The sequence below is a fragment of the Typopeltis vanoorti genome, chromosome 19 (assembly GCF_054136105.1).
Source record: "Typopeltis vanoorti isolate ZY-2024b chromosome 19, IOZ_Tvanoo_1.0, whole genome shotgun sequence".
Taxonomy (NCBI): domain Eukaryota; kingdom Metazoa; phylum Arthropoda; class Arachnida; order Uropygi; family Thelyphonidae; genus Typopeltis; species Typopeltis vanoorti.
In genome coordinates, this window is record NC_143567.1 from 33,554,474 (window position 1) to 33,577,971 (window position 23,498).

Below are 23,498 nucleotides of genomic sequence, written 5' to 3' on the forward strand. Positions count from 1 at the left end.
AGCAATATTCTTTGATGGTTAGCATGGGTTTATTAGTGGGAGATCATGGTTCAGCAATCTGCCTTACGTATTACAACAAGGTGACAAATTCACTCAATAAAAGATAATCGCATACGGTGGCATACTTTGATTTTTCAAAGGCCTTTGATAGATTGCCATTTGACAAGCTAAATTGAACAATGGGATTAGATAACAGATTATGAAGTTGGATAGCTGATTGGCTGTCTGACAGGTATGAGCAGGTTGTGTGTAGAGTTATACCTCAAAAAGAGGAAGGTCATTCGTGGAGTGCCACAGCAATCTGTTTTGGAACCTTATTGTTTACATTGTATGTTAATGACATTAGGTTTATCTTATATGGAGATTCGCAGCTGTTTGCTGATGATGCAAAGTTGGAAATAGCTATAAGAAATAGAGCAGATGGTGTGTGGTCTTATACAAGGATCTGAATAGACCATGTGAGTGGACAAATGAGTAGAACTATCAGTTTAATATTGCAAAGTGCAAGATCTTGAAATTTATTAGGCAAGGTTGGGATGCAGAGTATACAATTAATGGAGGAGTTTTGAAAGAGGTGAAAGATGAGAGATCTGGGAATGATAGTGGACAGAGAGATTTAAAGTTTAGTGGTCACATTGCTAAATTTCAAGTACAACATTACAACAGATTATGGCATTAATGAGGAGGACTTTGACATGCAGAAGCAAAGAGGTTATTGTTCCCTTGTATAAGGCTATGGTCAGGTCACACTTTGACTACTGTGCACAGATTTGGTTATCTTGTTTTCTGAAACTAATTTTCTTTACTTCCAGTTGCTATCTCATCATCTCAATTTATATTGCCATAATTCAAATCACCCATAATGATCACCTTTTTCTTATTTTCTTGTGGCTAATTTGATTATACTTAGCCATAAGAAAAAGGTGTCTATAACAATATCTAAGTATTTCATTTTATTCACCTCTATCACACACCATACTGCCTCAAAGTTACTGGTGCTATTTCCCTCTAGCATCTCTACCTTCTGTGGATATAACTCTTCCTCTATCATCAGTAGCACTCCTCCTCCTCCCCTTTTCATCCTTTCTATCTTCATGAAACACATCATACCATTTCCATCTCTATTCCTGTCAGGATCTCATCCAACCATGTCTCACTTGGTTATCCAACAACTCTTGGGTGAACAGACTCAATTAATGCAGCCATTTCATTTGCCTTGTTTCTTACACTTCTAGAATTTGTGTACAAACATAACAGCTCATTCCTGGATTTATAGCAAGTTTCACTGATACCACATATTAGATGTTAGAACTATTCTCCATGCTTAACTCGAGCCATTTCTTTCTCCTTATTCATCTTAGCACCTTCTCAAATCCAACTGTTTGACCTTGATCCCAAGTCGCTCCTTTCCCTTTTTGTCTATACATGCATTCACATCTTCTTGGAGCATCATTATTCCTCATGCTGTGTTCACCTGTCCACCCTGAGCCTCTCCATTTCCCCTGCTTGTTTTGCACACTTGTTATCTCATTCTCTATACTTATGCTACTTCTTCATTCATAACTACCACCTCAATCTCTCCTTTCTTACTCTCCCACTCTTTCACATTTCTTCTTACTTAGATTCATTCTCTGCACTCATTTCTTTACTTTCCAGCAGCAGTCTCTCCAAGTGACTCCCACCAAAACCATTCAAATGCAGTCCATCACTCTTATACAGTTCATAATAGATTTATAATAGATTTAGTTTAATCCTTTATCCCAGTGAGAGCAAACAAAGTTTGCACCTGAAAATATCTTCAGGACTAAATATAGTGTTGTACTATCTTATCCAGTAAGTATTGCAACACCAAGGCAACTCGTGGCAAAGGTGGGGCAAGCTACCAGGCACTTCTAACCCAGTATCTCCCATAATGCAAAACACATTTCCTATGTGGATATGTATACTGTTATGCATTAAAGGGATTGGCCATCTACCCAGACTAGTTTCGACCTTTATTGAGGTCTCTTCAGTGGGAGCCAGGCCCAGAGCTGGAGATACCAGGCAGAAGCAGTAGCAAGTCATCTGTGCCTATGGGAGTTGCCAGAAGGTTTATCACCTTTTTTAAAAATTACTCTGGATTTAGAGAAAGATGTTGAAAATTTATTTATCACTAGGTTAGACTATAATAGATTTAGTTTAATCCTTTATCCCAGTGAGAGCAAACAAAGTTTGCACCTGAAAATATCTTCAGGACTAAATATAGTGTTGTACTATCTTATCCAGTAAGTATTGCAACACCAAGGCAACTCGTGGCAAAGGTGGGGCAAGCTACCAGGCACTTCTAACCCAGTATCTCCCATAATGCAAAACACATTTCCTATGTGGATATGTATACTGTTATGCATTAAAGGGATTGGCCATCTACCCAGACTAGTTTCGACCTTTATTGAGGTCTCTTCAGTGGGAGCCAGGCCCAGAGCTGGAGATACCAGGCAGAAGCAGTAGCAAGTCATCTGTGCCTATGGGAGTTGCCAGAAGGTTTATCACCTTTTTTAAAAATTACTCTGGATTTAGAGAAAGATGTTGAAAATTTATTTATCACTAGGTTAGACTATAATAGATTTAGTTTAATCCTTTATCCCAGTGAGAGCAAACAAAGTTTGCACCTGAAAATATCTTCAGGACTAAATATAGTGTTGTACTATCTTATCCAGTAAGTATTGCAACACCAAGGCAACTCGTGGCAAAGGTGGGGCAAGCTACCAGGCACTTCTAACCCAGTATCTCCCATAATGCAAAACACATTTCCTATGTGGATATGTATACTGTTATGCATTAAAGGGATTGGCCATCTACCCAGACTAGTTTCGACCTTTATTGAGGTCTCTTCAGTGGGAGCCAGGCCCAGAGCTGGAAATTTTCAACTTATACAGTTCAATTTGTCCTTCAAACTCATTCCACACATTAACAAACTGCACTCCTTTCTCCTTGCACACTTCTGCTAACAGATCATTGACAATCTTTGCCCTCTATCTCATTTCATCACTGTCATACATGGGCAGCACACTGACTACCTTTCATATCACACTATTTCTTAACAACCACCTGATATCCAGTCTTACGTGTTCTTTGTTTCCAGTCAATTCATTTGTCCCTATTACCACTGCCAACTCTGTTTCTCACTTTCTCCTCATATCCAACCTCAATTACTATTCATTTTACCTCCATGAAAACAAACTTTGTGTATCTTCTCACATCATTTTACCACATCTCTAATAATCAAATCTCCATAAAACTCCACTCGTGGGTCTTTCATGCCGATATCATTCTTTTTCATCATTTTCACTCTTCCATATATATATCTCAAATTCTCTTAATTTCACCCTACATCTGTTTCATCTCTTGCCTCATCTTAACCAAGTCAGCTTTCAAATCTTGCATCACATTTTTGCTCTCATTCATGCTAAATTTTATTGCCAGCCTGAAAGGCCAGCAAAATTCATTTGGCATGCAGCAATCTATTAAAGACCTTATTGTAGTACATGTACAAGATACATGGATCTCCCTTGTCCAATGTATTTGTTACCTTGTTATAATTAATTAGATTGCTAAAAACACAATCTTCCTTTAGAAAACCTGTGTGTCCATCAAAGAGAATGCTGCTATTGGCGAACACTCTTCTGAATCTTGGTCATTACTAACTTCTCTAACCATATCTCCAGACAAACAGGTTGGTCTATAATTCAAAGCCTTAGTTATATCACTGCCCTTATGAAGTGATACAATTTTGTGCTCTTTCCACTCCTTTGGAATTTGATTCAGTTTGAGATTCATGTTAAAAAAAACCTGTTAACTTCCTTGAATATTCAACATGATAATATATATAAAGTTTTACATCCTCATTAACACCAAGTTTATTCAATTCCCTAGATACCTCCTACCCACTTGCTATCATTGGCTTGCTCTTTCTCTCTTTCCATTGCTCTCAAGTTCTGAATGATTTTACATTTCAAGAGATGAAATTAGTTCTTAAGGGCACATATGACATAGTAATAGTTATTAGAAAATACATATTTCTAATAACTATTACTATGTCATATGTGCCCTTAAGAACTAATTTCATCTCTTGAAATGTAAAATCATTCAGATATGTATTTACAAGAATGTAATATGTATTTACAAGAATTAAGAATAATATTTTTTTTTTTATTCATTATTCTTGTGAATGCATTTCTAATAAAGAAGATCAAATATCTTCCTGAATTGCTTATTTAATGTCTGAACTATATTCACCTCACAAAAAGAACAAATACAGTCTCATTGTGTCATATCATTATTCATTCTTAAATTATTTCCATGATTGAACCTGCCTACAATTATCAGCATACACATCTAAATTTTATATATGTTCATGTGTATAGCTGAGTATTTTGTCAAGCATCATTTGCATGGGAAAGGGACCTAGATTGAAATCCAATCTGTGATGAGAGGAATTTTCTAGACTTCTCGGACTTCTCTCTGTCCTTCTTAGGCTGATGGTGCAGGACATTTTCTCCTGGCATCTCAGACTTTTACTTTTCCCCTGCTACTGAATATTAGTTTAGTGAGAGAAAACAAAAATCATGTTCTTGTCTTTAGAATTATATCTGATTTATTATTATTATTACCCAAGATCCCATGGAGTCAAAGACTCATCTAGGAAGTCCTTTTATCAAACACACAGCTCATCATACCATGCTTTAAACACACTCAAATTCTCTGCAGACACCACACTCTCAGGTAAGGCATTCCAATCATTCACAACACTGCATGAAAAAAACCTGCTTCTCACTCCCCTACTCACACTCTCCTTATACAGCTTCCAGGGATGACCTCTGGTTCTCCCCTGATCTCCCACTGTTTTCTATAGAACCGCTCCAACATTGATCATATAACAACCCCTTAATAACTTGTAGGTCTCTATCATATCTCCCCTCCTCCTCCTGTCCACCAGACTCTCGAGTTGCATCTTCTCAATCTTTCTTCATACTTCTTGACATTCCAGAGGTTAGAAACTACCTTAGTCAGTTGCCTCTGGATCCTCTCCAACATCTCTTCATCCTTCTGAAAACCAGGTGACCAAATCTGGGCACAATAGTCCATGTGTTGCCTAATCACAGCCTTATACAATGGAACAAGAATCTCCCTACTTCTACAAGTCAGTGTCCTCTGCATCAATCCCTTTGTGTTGTCTTCACAATTTTGGCAGTATGTCCCCTAAATTTTAGATCCTTATCCACTACCAACCCCAGATCTCTTATTTCCTCCACCTCCGACAATATATCCTCTCCAAGCATAAATTCTGCATCCCATTTTTGTTTTCCAAATTTTAAAACCAAAATTTGCAACATTGAACTCTCATTCCCGTGCCCAATTTATTCAAGTCTTCTTGTAAGGCCACAACATCTTCTCTACTCTTCATGGTTCATCCCAACTTTGCATCATCTGCAAACAACTGAATATCTTCACCAATATAATGAATATACAAGTTAAACAGCAATGGCCTTGAAACAGACCCCTGAGGCATGCCAATAGTAATTTTCCTTTTCCTGGATATCGCTCACCCATACAAAACTTGTCGATACCTATCAGATAGCTAGTCTCCAATCCAATGCACCAATCTAATATCCAACCCCATCCACTCCAGTTTGACTATCAATTTATCATGCAGTAATCTATCAAAAGCTTTTTGCAAAGTATATTATTGTGTATCCTCCTTCTCTGTCCATGGAAGCAGTCACCTTATTGTAATAAGTAAGTAGATTACTAAAACATGACCTCCCTTTAGCAAATCCATGCTGTCCATCAAAGATAATACCATTGTTGTCAACCGAATTCTGGATCCTAGTTCTCACAAGCTTCTCCAACAACTGAACTACAACACCTGGTACATAGATAGGCCTATAGTTTTATGCTTGAGTTTTATCACCTTCTTTATGAAGCAGCATATACTAAATGATACCTGTTGCTTTGAACATAATTCTGAGAAAAATTACTTCACATATGAGAAAATATTGTTTCTTTTATAATAAGCAAAAGGCTATGCTGCATTAGATTACTGTATATATTTTATAATGTTTGGCTCTGAAGGCTAGAGAATTAATAATAGTTAAAATATTCGTAGAATATGGCTAAATTTAATGGCAACATTTCTTTAGATTTGTGTATTTTATTCTGTATTTATAGTTATTTTTTATTTTTATTATTATTTTTTTTTTTTTTTACTCTTCTAGATATACTGTATATAGCAAGTTTCTTAGATGGGCTTACTTTTTTCCAAGAAGGATGGGAACTGGATTTGATCCATCCAGTTCCCATCCACTGCAGTAATGATAGAGAAAATTATTGGAGGTTGTTGGAAATTATCATTTCACAAGGCAGGCAAATTTATTTTATTTATTATTATTTTATTATTTGTTATTATTTTTTTTTTTTTTGGTACTGACACTTATGTATCTGTAATTATTAAATTTACTGAATGTTGCCAATGCACAATAAATACTTCATACATTTCTTGCATATGGAGTAGAAGAATTTCGTAGCTGATTTGGTATCAACAGTGCCCTTTGATTAGAAAGATCATGGTTTGAATCCCATCTGGAATACAAGAACCTTTATAAGGGCTTTTCAAGTGATGGTGAGTTAACTGGTCTCATATGGGGGTTGCAAGGATTTTTTTCCTCCTGAAAACTTGTTTTTCATCTTGCAAAATGGGTAAACCAGTTAAAGTCGCACACAATTTAGACATAGCAAACACAGATAGCTTTTAATATATCATAAGCAGTAGTCAGAATTCTAAGATGCAAAGTTAAGTGGATATGATACAGCCATGGAACACAAAGTGAAGATGGGATTAATTCTGGAATTAAACCTTAATTAAGAATTTCCCCTTCTTTCCAGAATCAGTTATTTATTGTTGTTCTTATCTGCATGTTGAACATTTCCAATTTGAAATTATTTTCTCTAATGGCCTACATAATCCTTCTTGTCATATAACAAAGCTCTACACATTTCTTTCATCCAGGAGGAAGGGAGGAACTTTAACACTACTAGAAGCAGATAGTGGAAAGTAGATGGGAGAAGGGGGGGGGGTTAGTTTTTAGTATTATGAGGAAGTTTTTTTTCCTTTATATAATATCTAGTTTTAGGTTAGTGCAATTTATGCAACTGTGTTGAGTTTTTTGTTTATTGTCTTGTATTTCATTTTGCACACTGTATCCATTATATCGCTGTCAAAGCTCAGTTCAGTAACATATAGTTGTCCAGCCTGCCACCATTCAAAGACTGCATTATACTTGCAGAGAGGATTTTGTAGCATGCTACATGTGACATGCATGCATCTCTTAAATTATATGTGTTAGCTGAGGAATGGGAAAGTATGTGCATATGAATTGAGGCAGTAGGAAGTGCTTGTTTTAATTGTCTCTCTAGCTTTAGTAGCAGTGAAAGTAGTAAGTTGGAAATGGTAATGTTAAAATACAGATGAGTAATAGTTTGAGGATGAAGAGAACTAAAAAGGAATATTAATTGATATTATTACATTCAGGGAGTGCAGCAGAGGGAATGGTAAAAGCTGGCCTTGATTGTGTAATCAGTTGAAAGCAGGATGAGTGGAAAAAGAAATTAGGTAAGAAAGGAAATTTGAAGCCACTTATTTTTCACTCTTCAAGTAATTGCACCCTTATTAACCACACTCTTGCACAACTTCATGAGTAATTCCTTGATCCCTCTTGTCCTGTTATGTATTAATATTTCAGCATGTATAAAACCCTTTTAAAATGTTTTATATTGTCTTTGCTGCCTGTTAGCAAAAACTTTGTAACCCACAGACCTTCAGTTTATTATACTTATGAACCACTTCAGATTATTACCATTTTGGTTGCTTGCGTTGATCTTCTATATAATTTCGTCTCCAAGAAGATGAGCAACTGCAGAGACTGGGTGTACTTTGCCATTTGCTTGCACATTCTTCAATTTTAACTGCTGATCTAGCATGGCTCTAATACCATCTAGAACATGCGGAATCTTCAAAGATTTTTTTTTTGTTTGAATATGAATTAGCTGGCCTCATGGAAGTAGTGGACATTTTTCATCTTGCAAAATTGATCAGCTGGTCAGAAGAACATACAATTATTAGACACTGCCTTAGTTGTTGGGCTGTAATTCCAAATAACTTAGTCCATCTAATATACAGCTTAAGTAGCTTTACATTGGGCTGTATATCATATCATGTAATTGTTGTTGAACAGCTTTTCTCAACGGCAACTTGACCAAATCCACAGAATTTAAATTACATGTTATTATTATATATGCATGATTTCCTCAACTATTTGTTTTAAATTATCTGGTCTCGACAATCCCTATTTGGCATGAAGTCAACTTGAAGTTAGGAGTGTTTCTTTTTCCTAGCTGCTTCTCTGGTCTCTTTTTTTCTTAAATTTTACCTAGAATATACAGGAAAATTTCTTCCAGTATTGTTTCACTTTTAAACCTTTTGGCTATTTTCACTGAAAATAGCAAATTAAATTTAAATATGAGGAGCTTGTTGGATGTGTGTGTGTGTGTGTGTGTGTGAAAAAGAGTGAGAAATTAGCCAAAACACTAAACTAAAATTAATATAAGATAGTTCAAACCAGTTTTAACAGTATATAGTTGGGCTGGAAATATAATAGTTGATGACCATAGATAAGAGTTTTGAAGAAAATTAGGAGTGAACAAATGTCATCATTGGCAGAATAGTGTTAAAATGAAGATATTAGAGAGGAACTTGATATTATTATTTTTCAAGAATGTGTGAGCAGAGCTAATTTAAGGTAGTCTGTTCACTTTAACTGAATGAAAGTAGAAAGTTTAGCAAAATAGGTGTTTGATGTTAGAAAAAATGAAGACCTAGGTGAATTGTTGCAGTTAGTTGTACTTTATAGGACTAAAATATTTGATTTAACAATATTGGAGTCCTGACAGATAACAGATTAATTTTTGAAATAATCCAAAGATATCCTGATGATGCAAATTTGGGAAGAATTATAAGGAGTGTTGATGTTAATTCCTTTCAGAAAATTTGAAGAGAAATAAGTGAGGGTGTAGTTTTAGTAAATGTAAGGTGCGGCACTTTGGAATGTAGTGATATAAAGCCATATGCTGACAGAACTCTGCTTCAGAAAGTGGATGAGATTTGGGATCTGGGGAGGAGGAGGTGATGATTGATTGTGGATTATTTCAAGGGCACATTGCAAGTGTTGTGAAGACTGCACATTGTATTACTTCAAGGGAGTACATTGACACATGAAGATAAGGATGTAGTGTTGATACTACTGTATTAAGGCACTGGTCAGACCACATATGGTCTATTGTGCTTAATCCCTCTAATCACTGGCCTGGTTGGCTGAGTAGTTAGCATACTTGCTCTCCAACCAACAGGTTGCAGGTTCGAATCGTACTGTGGGCATGGATGTTTATTATAGTCTTCAGGTGGGAGATGAATTTCATCGCTCAATGTGAGACCAGTGCCCCACTTATCGGAGGACTGAAGTGGCTTGAAAGAGTTAAATGTTTGGTCTCTAGAGCAAGGTTTCTGGACTATGTAAAAATAAGGAAAAAAAATTATATAAAATTGATTTAAAAAAAAAAAAAAAAAATTGGGGAGGGGAATCTTTCTGGCACTGTCAAAGGTGCATGTTTGTATAGTAGGATATTTGACCAAGGTTGTTAATGCAAGAATATGAGGAACAGTAAGAGGCTTGGAGATTTGGATTTTTTCTGTGGGTGAGAATACAATAGAACAATCAGAGTGCAGAAAAGGTAGAGGCAGGATTAGATTTAAAAAAAAGTTGTACAAAAGTTATGTGTATTAGCTTTGACAGGTGACCAGAAATCACCATCATGCTATTTGGACATGATGCAAATTTCCTGGATTTAGCCCTTTCATAGTCAGTTTTGGATGTGTGTGTGTGCTGATATTTTGATCCTTAGCAGAAAAGAAAAATGGAGGTTCTGATGCAGGTTCTTTTCTTATACTATTTCTTCTCTTATATTGTCTTTGCACCCTTCTTGGAAAACTAAGACTTAAATAAGAGATGTGAATTTAAAGTGGAATGGGGAAATAAATGATCTCATACCAATGAGAATCACTTCAATGATACGTTCAATGTGAATGCTTGGGTTTTGATTGTTTTCAGAAAACTGAAAACAGTAATCAAACCAAGATAATGGGGCATAGATATCGCAAAGATCACCTCATTTAGCATTTGTATAATACCAAATGACACATAATGAGTGGTTGTGGGTGCTACTCCATGGGGAGGGGAATCAACACTAGATGGTGGTTGATATGTCCACAAGACCAACATCCACATATACTTTGAAGTCATTGAAAAGATCTGGAGTGTTTTGATAGTAGTTTGTGTTATCTGATGTACAAGTAAACAATTTGTGTCCGATCATTGGTGATAGAAAATGTCTTGGCATTTCTACTTGCTTTATCTGTGCAGTTCAAGAAGAAAAGGTAATTGAAGTTGTGAACTTTAAAATTTCTAAGGAAGGTGACCTCACTATTAAGAAAGTTGGGCTGGAGAAAATCTACCTGTAGATCTGATATGCCAACTGCCTATAGCTTGTCCACTGCTGACTTGGATTTTTTTCTTATGGAATGGTACTCTTTTAACCTCCTTAAGAATTATTTCTGTTGTAATTCCTGTTGAACAACTAAATTCTGGGTACTGTCAGCACCTTAGTATATCCCATTAATATATCTCATCGGTTCCACAGCCTTAATGTTAAGCTGCCTTAACATTCCAAACATTTTCATATTCTTAAACTGCCAGTATCTTTTCCTTCTCGCTTCTATTCAGTGCTACTCCCAATGCATGAAATACCAAAAAATACTTTTCTACTGTCTTCAGTGGATATGAGCCGTGTACCAATAACTAGATCCTAAAAATTTTGCATGACTGTTGGATTCTTCAGGATTTTGCTTTGCTGCTTCATCTAATCTCTTCTCGTATATCATTTCCAGTACACATTTCCTTCCTAAGCCATTCCTTATAGTGCTGAGGAGTATCCTCTTCAGCAGTTCTTGCATAATTTCACGATTCACCCATTTTACACTTACTGTAAAAATACACTGATATTGTCATCAGTAAGTGATCTCGAATCAAGCACTACTGAATTGCATTATTTTCATTTGATCACGTTTCCAGTCTCTTTCTTTAGTTTATCATAGTCTCCTTCTTTGTATAGTAACTTTGTTCACTATAGCTTGCGATCTACCTAGCTGCCTCATGTCAAAATCATGTGACCACTTCATCATTTCTTGGTATTGTGACTTTTGTTTATTACTATATGAGACATCATTGAAGGGAATACTCCTGTCATATGAACTGCTACCTTCTTGTCACTCAAGTGTAAGGCAAATTCTGTCAGGTTTATCACTATTGCTTCCTTGAATTTCCATATGGAGGGAACTCTTCTAAGATCATCGTAATACTCCACTTCTTTTATTCCTTAACTTCTCAAAAAACAGCTATATGAATTGTTCTGTTCCTGTCAGTATATCATCCTATCAGTTGTGTCTCACTTATACCGATGATCGCAGACAACTAATTCTGTCCCTCTGAAAATACAGTTATGTTGGGGAAGTTTGAGGGCACGAGGTGAAGAAGACTACAAAAGAGTTGGAAGGACAACATAAAGGAACTTACCAACTTGAATTTGCAACTGCTGAAAGAAAAGAGACTGAATGAGATGGAGAGAGCCTTTTTACACAAGATCACCAAGAGTGGGAAATGACCAGATGGTACATAACAATTTCTAATACTACTTGCATTGGTGTATTAACCTAATAGCTTCTTCTTGATCTCATGTCTTTACTACAGTTCCTCATCATTCTAGAACAACACATTTGATTACTGCTTCCCGTGAGGAAGCAGCAGTCAAACGTGTTGTCCTAAGTTTTATCCCCAAAGTTCTATCACTCATACTTTCATATGAATCATTCATTTTGTACCTATCCTGATGGCTTATATTCACAGTCCTACTATGTCATTTTCCTATTTGAACAAACTTTTCCCTCACAATCAATCCAACCTCATACTTCCATTCAAGTACAGACCATCTCTAGTATGCAACCTTCTTACTTTCATTGACATTTATCCACATATTTAATAAGGCCTCTTTTTACATATACTAGCTATCATGAAATTCATCATTCCTCTCCTTAGCTCTGCTATAATATCTCAGCAACACACTTAAATCCTTCTTGCCTTCTTCCATTTCACTGTCTCTAACAGTACTCAAATTTCATTCACTATTTGTAAATCATTTGTTCCAGCTAATACAGTCAGTTCTTCTGCACTTTCTATTCCCTCTATAGCCTTTAATCTTCCAATTGTTCCTCTCTAAATGTTAACAAAAACCTTTTGTTTTTTTATTATAGATTAAATTAACTTCTTAACAAAAATGCTTTCAGTGGTACAGTTGATTAGATCTTTATCTTTAAAAATAGGTGTTTGAACTCTGCTCTCCAGGAATAAGTTTTTAATGTTACATTGCCGATTAGGATAGCTTGAATATGACATGCACCCTGCAGTTGCAAAAGACCAGTTTAATTTGCATCATGACATGAGGAGTTGCACAAAGACTTCTTTTTGGTTAGAAAGTGAGTTTCTAAGTTTCTTATGGAGTCTCCCAAGGTTTTCCTCCCTCAAAGCACCAAACCATCCACAGAAGACATACCAGTTTGTGGGGTGGATTGTGTAGTGTACGGTGGCTTCCCATTTTGTGTTCTGGGATCCCATAGATGCCTAAAGCTTTAGTAGTAAGCTGAAGTAGTTGTGGATACAGATAGAACTTCAATGAGAGTTGGTGAGAACAAATTTGAAAGTTATGGCAAGTGGAGTATATGATGGCTGATTTTATGAGGCGAAAGATGTATAGTTTGTGATTGTATGAAGCAAATGTGAAATTGGAATAGTTTTAAGAGACAGGCTGCAGGTTGGTTAGTGTTTTGCATTTGAAGTAACTGCTTTATTTATTTTATTTTATTTTTTTTTGGTGTGTGAACAAAAGAATAATGTTTCAATAAGGATCAGAGAGAGAGAGAGAGATTGGAGGACAACAAAGTGGATAAAAGGAAAGGGAGATGGAAAGACAGTGTGAAATAATGATCGAGTGAATGGTGACCAGAAGGTACATGGAAAGGAGTAGTTATGAGGAGAAATGGGCACAATGGCCTCGCAGTGGGATGAGATTAGTCATATCTTGGAGGGTATGGAAGTGTAGTGATGGAAAGAGAACAGATTAGTGAGGCTGTGCAAGGGAACAATGACATAAACATGGGTTATGTATGTTAATTCAGAAATTCTGAGTTTGACATAGTCATTGTGCCTCAAAGATAATCAACATAAGCAAAATTAAGTTAATTGAGGCATGTAGGCAGGAGTCGAAATGGGAGGGATATCATCATGGAAGATAGGAAAGAGAAAAAAGATGTGTATGTGTGGAGGAATAAGTAACTTAATAGTAATAAAGGAATTGTTCAGAGTGGAAGTGGAAATTGACAGTACAGTGTTTTCCTTAAGGCTATTTGATATGAAGTTGAAATATATAGACAGTGTTTACACAAATTAATTGGGTGAAAAATTTGTTCTAAGCAGCTTTTCTTCTGCACAACTAATACTTCATAAATCCTAAATCCATCAGAATATTGTTTCAAATTTGGGGTGATGTACCCAAAACTGACAGATATCAAAAAGTTGTGTATTGAGGGTCAGTAATATCAAGAAGGAAGATTACATGTTTTTTTTGTGTGTATGTGGGGGGGGGGGTGTCCTATGGGGCCAACTGCTGTGAACGTTGCTTTTTGGCCTTTCTCAACGATATTGTTGCTGGACTGCACAGAAATATTATTTTATTTTCAGATGATACAAAGCTGCAGAAGGTTATTAGTAAGATGTGACTATACGCATAAGGTGTGACCTTTAGAATTCACAGATGGACTGTGTAATATCTTGGTGAAATGTGAAGTTTAGAAGGCATGTTGCAAAGGTGGTAATGACAACCCAGTGAATTGCTGTGATTCTGAGGACCAGTGGAGATCTTAAACATATTTTATGTGTTCTCAGTTGTTTATTGCTACAGTCAAGGATTTTATGAGTGATAAAATGCATAAGATTTTCATGCTTTATAGACTGATACACATTAAATATATAGTTAACATTTTAACTTCTACATTGATACAAATGGTAAAATTAGTCATTCCATTAACAAAAGCTTATAAAATGACTGTGTTCAGGAACATGTGACTGTGATATATGTAAAAAGGCAAATCAGCCAAGAGCACATATGCAATTAACAGACAAAAGTGAGTGGTAGGTGGCATAGTATGGATGCTGGATTAAGTGTTACAAAGAGTGGATTATGGTGTGTATAGCGACTTCCAACAGTGAGTCCACAATTATCTGATAGTAATATAGAGAAAATAAGAGATCTGGGGGTGATAGTGGATAAGGATCTAAAATTTAGGGGACACATTGCCAAAATTGTGAAGACAACATAAAGGCTTCTGGGAATGATGCAGAGGACACTGACGTGTAGAAGTAGGGAGATTCTTGTTCCGTTGTATAAGGCTTTGATTAGGCCACACATGGATTATTGTGCCCAGATTTGGTCACCTGGTTTTCAGAAGGATGAAGAGATGTTGGAAAGGGTCCAAAGGTGACTGACTAAGGTAGTTTCTGACCTCTGGAATGTCGAGTATGAGGAAAGATTGAGAAGATGTAATTTGCAGAGTCTGGTGGACAGGAGGAAGAGGGGAGATATGATAGAGACCCAAGTTGGTAAGGGGTTGTTGTAGGATCAGTGGTGGAGAAGTTCTACAGAGAATAGTGGGAGAACCAGAGGTCATCCCTGGAAACTGTATAAAGGTGTGAGAGGTAGGTTTTTTCCGTGCAGAGTTGTGAATGATTGGAATGCCTTGCCTGAGAGTCTGGTGTCTGGAAGGAGTTTGAGTGTGTTTACGACACGGTACGATGAGATGTGTGTGTGATAAAAGAACCTCCCAGATGAGTCTTTGACTCCATGAGGTCTTGGGGTAATAATAATATTAGGTGACTGTGGTTCTCCACCCAGGCCTGCTCATTTTTCTAATAAAAATATGAAAAAAATAGTATAAAATAATATATATCATAGTATGAAGTTCTCATTTTTTGTTGCATTTGAGTTTTCTTAGGAAGTTGTAATAAGTATTCTATAATAAAAGAACAGTATTGATAAGTGTTTCATTAATTTCAAAGAAATAAACATACAATGTACTAGTTCCTTGCCTTTTAGATTAACCAGTGTAAGTCATTTTTCTAACTTTTATACACTGATCATACTTTTTCCATCTAGAGCATGCTCAGTTATTGCACTTACGAACATGTGAAATGCTAACATCTCTTGTTTCAATACAAATGAAATCATATGTGTTGAAGTAACACAGATGCACCCTTTTGTATCTGTGTTGCTTTGGTAATAGTATCCATTCTGAAAACTCTTCAATGTTTTATATTGTCAGAATACTCTGGATTGAATTCAGCTGGGTGGCTAAAAATCAATGAAATATGTATGGTATATCAGTCCCCTCTCTCTCTCTAACTATGAAAAGGAAAGAACTTATTTAATAGTTTTCACAGAAGTGAAAATGATTCCATGAGAAATAACTTGAATGGTTGCATTTGGTTTAAAATAATACATGATGTTAGTCTCTAACATGAAATCTGTTTAAGTTATAACAAACTCATATAGGATTTCTGTATTGATCACTGACTTAATCTATTTAGCACTGAACATTGTTCCTTAATAAAGGGTTTTAATTCTGCTTAACAAATATTTGTTATTTACCATAATAAAAAATATTGTTAAAAAAACACTTGCAAAATGTTTGTTTTTGTATAGTTGTTAATTTTTTTAAAATTTATTTATCTTTGTTACAGGGTCGCTGGTTATACAGAGTAAGATGGAAAGGATATAATTCTCAGAGTGATACTTGGGAACCAGAGGAAAATCTGCTGACATGTAAAGATATGATGGAAGAATACAGAACCACAATGGCTTGGAAAATGGAAAAGCAGAAGCTAAAAGCAAATATTAAGAAAAACAGAAAGATTAACATAGAAAAAAAGAGAAAAGAAGTAAGTTTTCTGTTATTTAAAATATTATAACTTTCCAACACATCCTAAATGGCAGTCCTGTTGCTTGAATGTCAAATGATATGGGTCCCAAAATCTGAGTCTTGAATCTTGGCAATATCCTAATAGCTTATTATATAGGGCTGTTATTTTGAGAACATTAAAATTAGTGATGTTTAAGAGATTTTGCTGGTCTTACGGGTAACTTAACAATTGCCTATTCCTTACGTTAAGAAAATTTGGACTCTAGTTATGCTGTGTTTCACCATGTTTTTTTTATGATGGTCTTCATTAGGACTATCATACTGATGAAACAAAAACATACAGTATGGAGCAGCAGTCTGTTGTAAAGAATGATATACAGTCGACCTTTCTCTTTATAAAACTTGTAAGGAGCATTGGCATGTTATATTTGATTGAATATATACAGTATTTTTTTTGTTTTGACATTCTCCCACTCTTTCACATCACTTTTTACTTGCTCAGATTCTTTCTCTGCATTTATTACTTTCCTTTCCGGTAGCAGCAGCAGCAGTCTCTCCAAATGACTCGCAACAAAACCATTCAGCAGTCCATCACTCTTATACAGTTCATTCTTCAAACTTCACATTAACAAACTGCATGCCCATTCTCTTCATGCATTTCTATTAATATATCATTCCTAATCCTTGTTCTCTGTCATACCTGGTTGACATACTGACTACCTTTCCTAGAATTTTCATTCTATCTCTGTCATATGCTGTAGCTTAAGTAAAGTGTTCAGTCAGCTGTCTTGAGATTTTCATTACCACATTCTTCTTCTTTTTTTTCTTCTCTTTTTTGGGAGCAGTCTTCCTGTGGGGATCTTTTCTTGTCCGTTTTATTTGTAAGTACTTATTTGATTAATTGGTCATCTGCTCTCTAAAAATGACCAACCCATTTAGTTCTCTTATTTTTTTTTTTTTATAAAAGAAAGGATATTGGAGCTTTGAAATTTATTCTGTTGTTCTTCATTATGTCTTTGTTCGTATGATCCAGTATTTTGATTGTAAGATGGTCCAAATTTTTTCTCAATACTTTTCTTTTAAATGTGATAAATTTCCTATTATCTTCCTTTCATATTGGCCATGTTTCACAATCAGATGTTAATATCAGTCGGAGATAGCTTAAATAGTTTCTCTGGATTTTCTTGATGATAATCTAAGCTTCGGGAGTTGTAAAATCACAAAACATCCATGATTACTTTTAGTAATTCTCTCCTCTATCCCTTGATTTATATTATTGTGTTAATGTTGACTCCTAGAGAGTTAAAATTGCCCACTTGCTTAAAGATTTAATTATCATGAACCAAGTTGGATTTGCCTTGGTGGGTCCTTGAAATGCACTTATATTTAGTCTTTTCTGTTTATGACAAGATCCATGGCTTACTTGCTTAGGTTAAATTAGATGTAGTTTGTATAACATCTTAAGTCTCCAAGGATAACAATGTCATTAGCATAAACCAACAGAATATTCTCATTAATTTCCATCCTACTTTGTTCATTTAGTTTGTAATGACTTTCCAATGCTAGATTGAACAGGGTTAGTGAGAGCATCTCTTTGGCAGAGTCTAGATTATATTTCAACACTTTAATGTTTCTGGAGGAAATGTATCTTGCAGAGGGTATGGTCATTACAAAGTTGCATCACATATATATACTTTTGTGATACTGTGAAGTCTTAATGCATCCCATGTGTTTCCATGTATACTGTCATAGGCTAGTTTATAATCCACAAATACTAGATGTAATTCTTTATTAAATTCATAAATTTTTTTCTAACAGTTGTTGGAGAATTAAAATATGATCGTTTGTTGACTTTCCCTTTCAGAAGTTGCACTGATCCTCTCTTATGATGTTTGAAGCATATTCATTAATTCATTTCCAGATCACTGTAGATATTCAATCGAATAATTCCAGTTTTGTGACCACATGTTTATTAAAAATACTATTTTTTAAAACTAAACAAGTACTAAAAACAAACCCGACAAGTTTCGCTAGTCGTCAGACTAACATCTTCAGGGGTAAAGAGAACTAACAGTTTATAGCACAAACTATAAGAAATTACGAAAAAACAAGTTCATTTGTTGGTATTATGAACATCAAAAAAGTTGGTTAAAAAACCAAATATTCAACTGAACTCCTTAACCCTCATGATCACTGTAGACATTATTTTGTAGTAGCAAGTGTCTGAGAGAGAGAGATACTGATTATCACAGGGTCTCCTTGTTTTTCATATCAGCTTGATGAGTTCTTAAAGCTTGGTTGTTAAAGGTATTCTCCCAATTTTTAGAAGTTCTGCTGTAATAACATTCTCAGTTTCAATTAAGATTGGCTCCTCAATTGTGGGTTCTTCATTTTCTTCTAAGCATTTTAACTGTAGTAGAAGGTTTCCATCTGGTGGTGATGGCTTTTTAGTAGGTTCTCAAAATATTGTCTGAATTTGACAGTTTCTTTTTCTTGAGTAATTGAATCTCCTTGGGTGTTAGTCAGTATTCTGATTTGTGGTTGATATGCTCTTTAAATATCCTACTGCATCTGAAGAACCTCTGGATTTTTAGTATTTTCAATTTCTTCGATTAAGTTTTTCTTTGCTAGTTTTTTTTTTTTTTTTTTTTTCCCTTAACACATTATTTTACTAGCTAAATTTTTAGTATTTGCTAGTGATGGGACTTGTAGCATTTTGAACCTCATAACTAGAAATTAATAGCTCTAATCCCATTGTCATTATAAATGTCATGCAGACCATCTAAGACGGTTGTTGGTCTATTTGTTTCCTTTGCTATTTTAGCATTAGTCACCCATAACTAATTTTATATAATAACTAGATACTCATTTGCCCTTTTTAGCATGTCATAAAACTTTAAGATAATCATCCTTATCTTCTGTTGGTTCATAAACATTGATAATTACATCAAATGAACAGGAATACAGATATAAAGAGTATCTACTGGTGTGAAAGTTTTTACACATAGCAAGATGTTATTGTACAAGCATGGCATCCAACTGTTATTGTGGATGCTGTGCATAAAACATGCACCATTTTCATGTTCTGTCATATGGTCCACTGTAGAATATTGTTCTATTATTTATCTGTAGGGTTCCACGACCAGGACATTTGGTTTCTTGTACAGCTAAGATCTGAATACTGCAATTTTCCATTGCATCAATAACACATTGAAGAGAACCTGGTTTAAACAAAATTTTTTATATTCCATTTCCAGCTCAAAATCTATTAGCCAGTTTCAGTTGGTTGCCATTGTGAACAGTCAGGTTTCTAAACCTATGCCTGATTTTGTAATTTGTGGGTTTTTTACATTAGACAGCTAGTCAGCCTGTTATAACAATCCCCAACCTGGAGGACCAGAGTCTCTCTTAATCTGGTTCCCACCCTTTGACCAGTCTGTAATGGAAGGCCAACGCCCTACTAGTAGCTATGTTATTTGTACGCATAGCTCTCCAGGTCATTGAGGCTTACAATCTTTTCACATATTTGTCCTTTCTCCTCCTTAATACGGGAAAAAAAAAAACTATCACTACTCTATTCATGCAAAATTCCTAGTCCAAAGATCATTGCAAGAGGTCCATACTAATCATTATTCACACAATACCTGTCATAGCACTCCTTATTAAACTTGTTCACAAAGTACCAGTTTCTTTTTTCTTTTTTTTTTTTTTCCCCATAGTCATTTTACACCTGTTTTTTATCCATATTTTTTATACTTGTTTTTGTGCATCTTTCTTTTGACCACATTTATAGGGACATTCTTTTATATATATCCATTTTTAATATTTTTAAATTGTTTACTGCTGTGATCATTTACTCGTGCAGTATGACCACAGCTGTTCTTGCGCCATAAAACACCAAAGAAACATGCAAGCTTGTTTTCATTCAGCAGTCTTTCAAAATAGTTACTCTGTACATATAGAATATCTTTGTCTTGTGTTTTCATGTTATCTTTATCAGATTCTTTACATCCATTTTTAAGCCTATTGAAAAAAAATAGGCTCCCAGAATTTAGTCGAGTGGTTAGTGTACCTGCTGCCCAGCTAAGAGGCTGTGGGTTTGAATCCCACCATGAGCAATGATGTTTGTGATGTTTAGGTAGGAGATGAATTTGGAGGCTTGAAGTGGCTGGAAAGAGTTCCATGTTTAGTTTCAAGAGCAAGGTTTCTGGACCATGTAAAAATGAATTTAAATATAATACAAAAAATATGTATATATAACATTGATGAAATTAGGAAAAAAAAATCCTAAGCCCACCCATGGTACAAAATATACTATAGGTTTGCATATCACCTTTCATGAGTAAGCAACGTAAAGAATATTTTCTAGTTCTTTTCTATGTTTAGTATCTATGCTGAGAGCATCATGTATGTAGCACTAGATGAGCTTAACACAGAATCAGGATCGGTGGCAGATTGATCAGTAATTTGAAGTCCTTGACAAAGTTAATGAGATCAGTCAGAATAAAGGACTTCAACTCAGTCCTAGCAAGACAAAGATTATGGTTATCAAAGAAATATACACAGGGAGCCTCCTGAGAAACAGCTGTTCTTAATGGAGAAAGAGTTGATAAAATCCACATATTTGTATACTTGGGATCTGTCATTGATATGAAAACTTGCTTTTCAGAAGAAGATTAGGAATGGCTGAAACAATGGTCAGATTTCTCTAAAATCTGGAAGAATGGATCTATCTCCAGAAGAACAAAGTTTAGGATTCTGAGTACTGCTGTTTTTTCAACAGTGATTTTAATGTTAGACTTGGAACCTAAAGAAGCTTGATGGAAAGAGAATAGCCACTATTGAGATGTGGTGTTGCAGAAGGCTATTGGGGGATATCATATACTGAAAGGTGGTCAGATTGATGGGTGCAAGAAAGGATCAGTAGAACTTTAAGGCACTTTAAATATATTGACAGAAGAAAGCTGAAGTATTTTGGAAAGTTGAAAGGATGGAAGGAGGACTTCTCAAAACAGTAATAGAAAGTAAAGTTCCTAGCAAAAGAGGAATGAGTAGACTCTCAATGAGATGGATGGATGATTTGTCTATAGTTACTGATCTTTAGAATTGAAGCCTCCAGAAAAGTATATAACAGGATTGCCTGGTGAGGATTACCAAGAAACTGAGTGACCATACAGTACCTGATGATGTACAGTGAATAGATGGAGATGGGTGGGTGTTCTTCCTGTGATTTTTGTGTAGCTAGTTTTACACAGCTTTCTTACATTTTTCTCTGTATTTTCTCAGAGTACAAGTGGCTTACTTGCCAGGAACTTTGTGATTCTTTTTCTTCCTTTCCTCTCCTTGACTGCTTGTTAACTTGGAATCCACCAGGGAGTGCAGATTTTACTATCATCCTTGTCAAGGATAAAAAAATCTTGTTTTTGGATGTTCAATTTTTCTTCTTTGTATTTGAGTCTTTAGTTCACCTCTGAAAACCGCTCAACTATCTCAAATTTTTTTTACATTTATCTTTTCAATCTGTAAATTAAAGAAGCCAAGAAATGAAATGCTTGATTTTAATCTTTTTATCCAAGTCTAAGCAAACAAAGCTTGCGTGTGAAGTAACTTCACAACTGGGAAACTCGTACATAGAGGCTAATCACTTCACATCCTTTGCCTTGGTATCCCATAATGCAAAGCACATGGAAGGAACACTACACAGACTGGTTTCAACCTTTGAGATCTCATCAATGGGAGCCAGACCCAGAGTGATGCCAAGGTTGAAGTAATGCAGAAGTCATATTTCCATATACAAGTAGCCAAAAGGTGTCGCACGTTATTACTAAAATACTCTGAATTAGAGTTATTAAAGATGACAAAAAATTATATTCTTGGCTTAATTCTTTATCCAAGTGTAAGCAAACAAAGTTTATGTGTGAAGTAACTTCACGACATGCAAACTTTGTTTGCTTACACTTGGATACAGAATTCAACCAAGAATATAATTTCTTGTCATTTCTAATTTATAGTATAACCAAGTGGAAAAAACTTTTCAATCTGATATTCAATTTTATCATTCTCAGCACTGAATAATGATCTCTTCTGATTCCAGTTCAAATTTTTAGTTTACATATGTAATTTGAGCAATTAATGTGACAAAAGCAAAGTGCAATTTCTACTGCAAGCCTGTAAGACAAAAGAATTGCCATCTCTCTCTCTCTCTCTCTCTCTCTCTCACTCACTCAGCAATACTACAGCAAGTTTAATACCACTAGGCCTATTCATAGCACAAAAAAAAAAGCAACATTAAAAAGAGCATCACATGAAGTCAGAATTCCTTGTCAATGTGTTCTACTAGCTGGTAGAGAAGATATAAGCTGATATCAGCAGTACTTGCTCATATTGGTGGTCAATAAAATCCTGCAATAAGTGATTGTTAGCTGCTATGGTAAGTATATTATTCTTAATACACTGGCTGCCGTTTAGTTATTATTCACATCTGACCTCCATACAGTCAATGAACTTCTCTCAGGAGTTAATTGACTGTATGGAGGTCAGATGCTCTATACTCTCATGTAAAAAAAGATCACTGAACCATTCTTTAAACCCATTCAGTTTCCAGCAATGTGTTCCAATCAATAGTCACTCTCCATGAAAAGAACCTGCTCTCATGCTTATACATCTTCTAGAGATGGTCCTAGTCTTCCTCTATGCTATGAAAACTTTCCTTCACATCCGTCTGCAGGATTAATATCAGTAACATTATGGAGACTACAACTTGGTTAGGAATAATTACTTTAATTTCCTGACATTTCGACCTTCATATTAAGGTCATCATCTGGAGTATACATATACAAAGACAAGCTATATTACACTTCAAACAGTATACTATAGTGACAGTGATTTGATCTGCCATTATTCTACTGGCCTGACTGCTAGTGGGGAAAAAAAAAAAAAAAAACTACATCAAAGCTATATTCTGTTTATAACATCAGATAACAAATTGATATAGATAGTTTTAATACAGGAGCCTCTGTAGCTCAGTCATTATAGACAAAGGCCTGGGTTTGATTCCCGTTAGTGATGTGAGGAATCTTTATCTGGTCTCTTTCAATGAAAGGTGAGTTAGCTGGTCTCATACTGAGGTAGGTTTTTTTTTTTTTCTTTTCACCTGGAAACTTGGGTTTTTCTTTCCCCAGAACAGGCAAACTGGCCTCATGAACACATGCATCTACAGACATAGGACACACCAGGAGGCATAGCACCAACACCACCTTCTCCTCAAGACAGTTACAGATGCAAGAATAAGAAATCCTCGACACTGTAAAAGGTAGAAGAGGAGAAT

The 23,498-nt window shown here is 35.4% G+C and overlaps 1 protein-coding gene across 1 annotated transcript in view; it reads left to right on the forward strand.

Moving 5' to 3' along the window:
• Window positions 1-23,498, forward strand: part of LOC150095987 (uncharacterized) — a 340,717-nt gene that overhangs the window by 30,817 nt on the left and 286,402 nt on the right. The window contains exon 2 of the mRNA XM_090409460.1: window positions 15,993-16,190. Within this exon, the coding sequence (XP_090265586.1) occupies window positions 15,993-16,190 (198 nt within the window). The remainder of the gene's footprint in view (window positions 1-15,992; window positions 16,191-23,498) is intronic.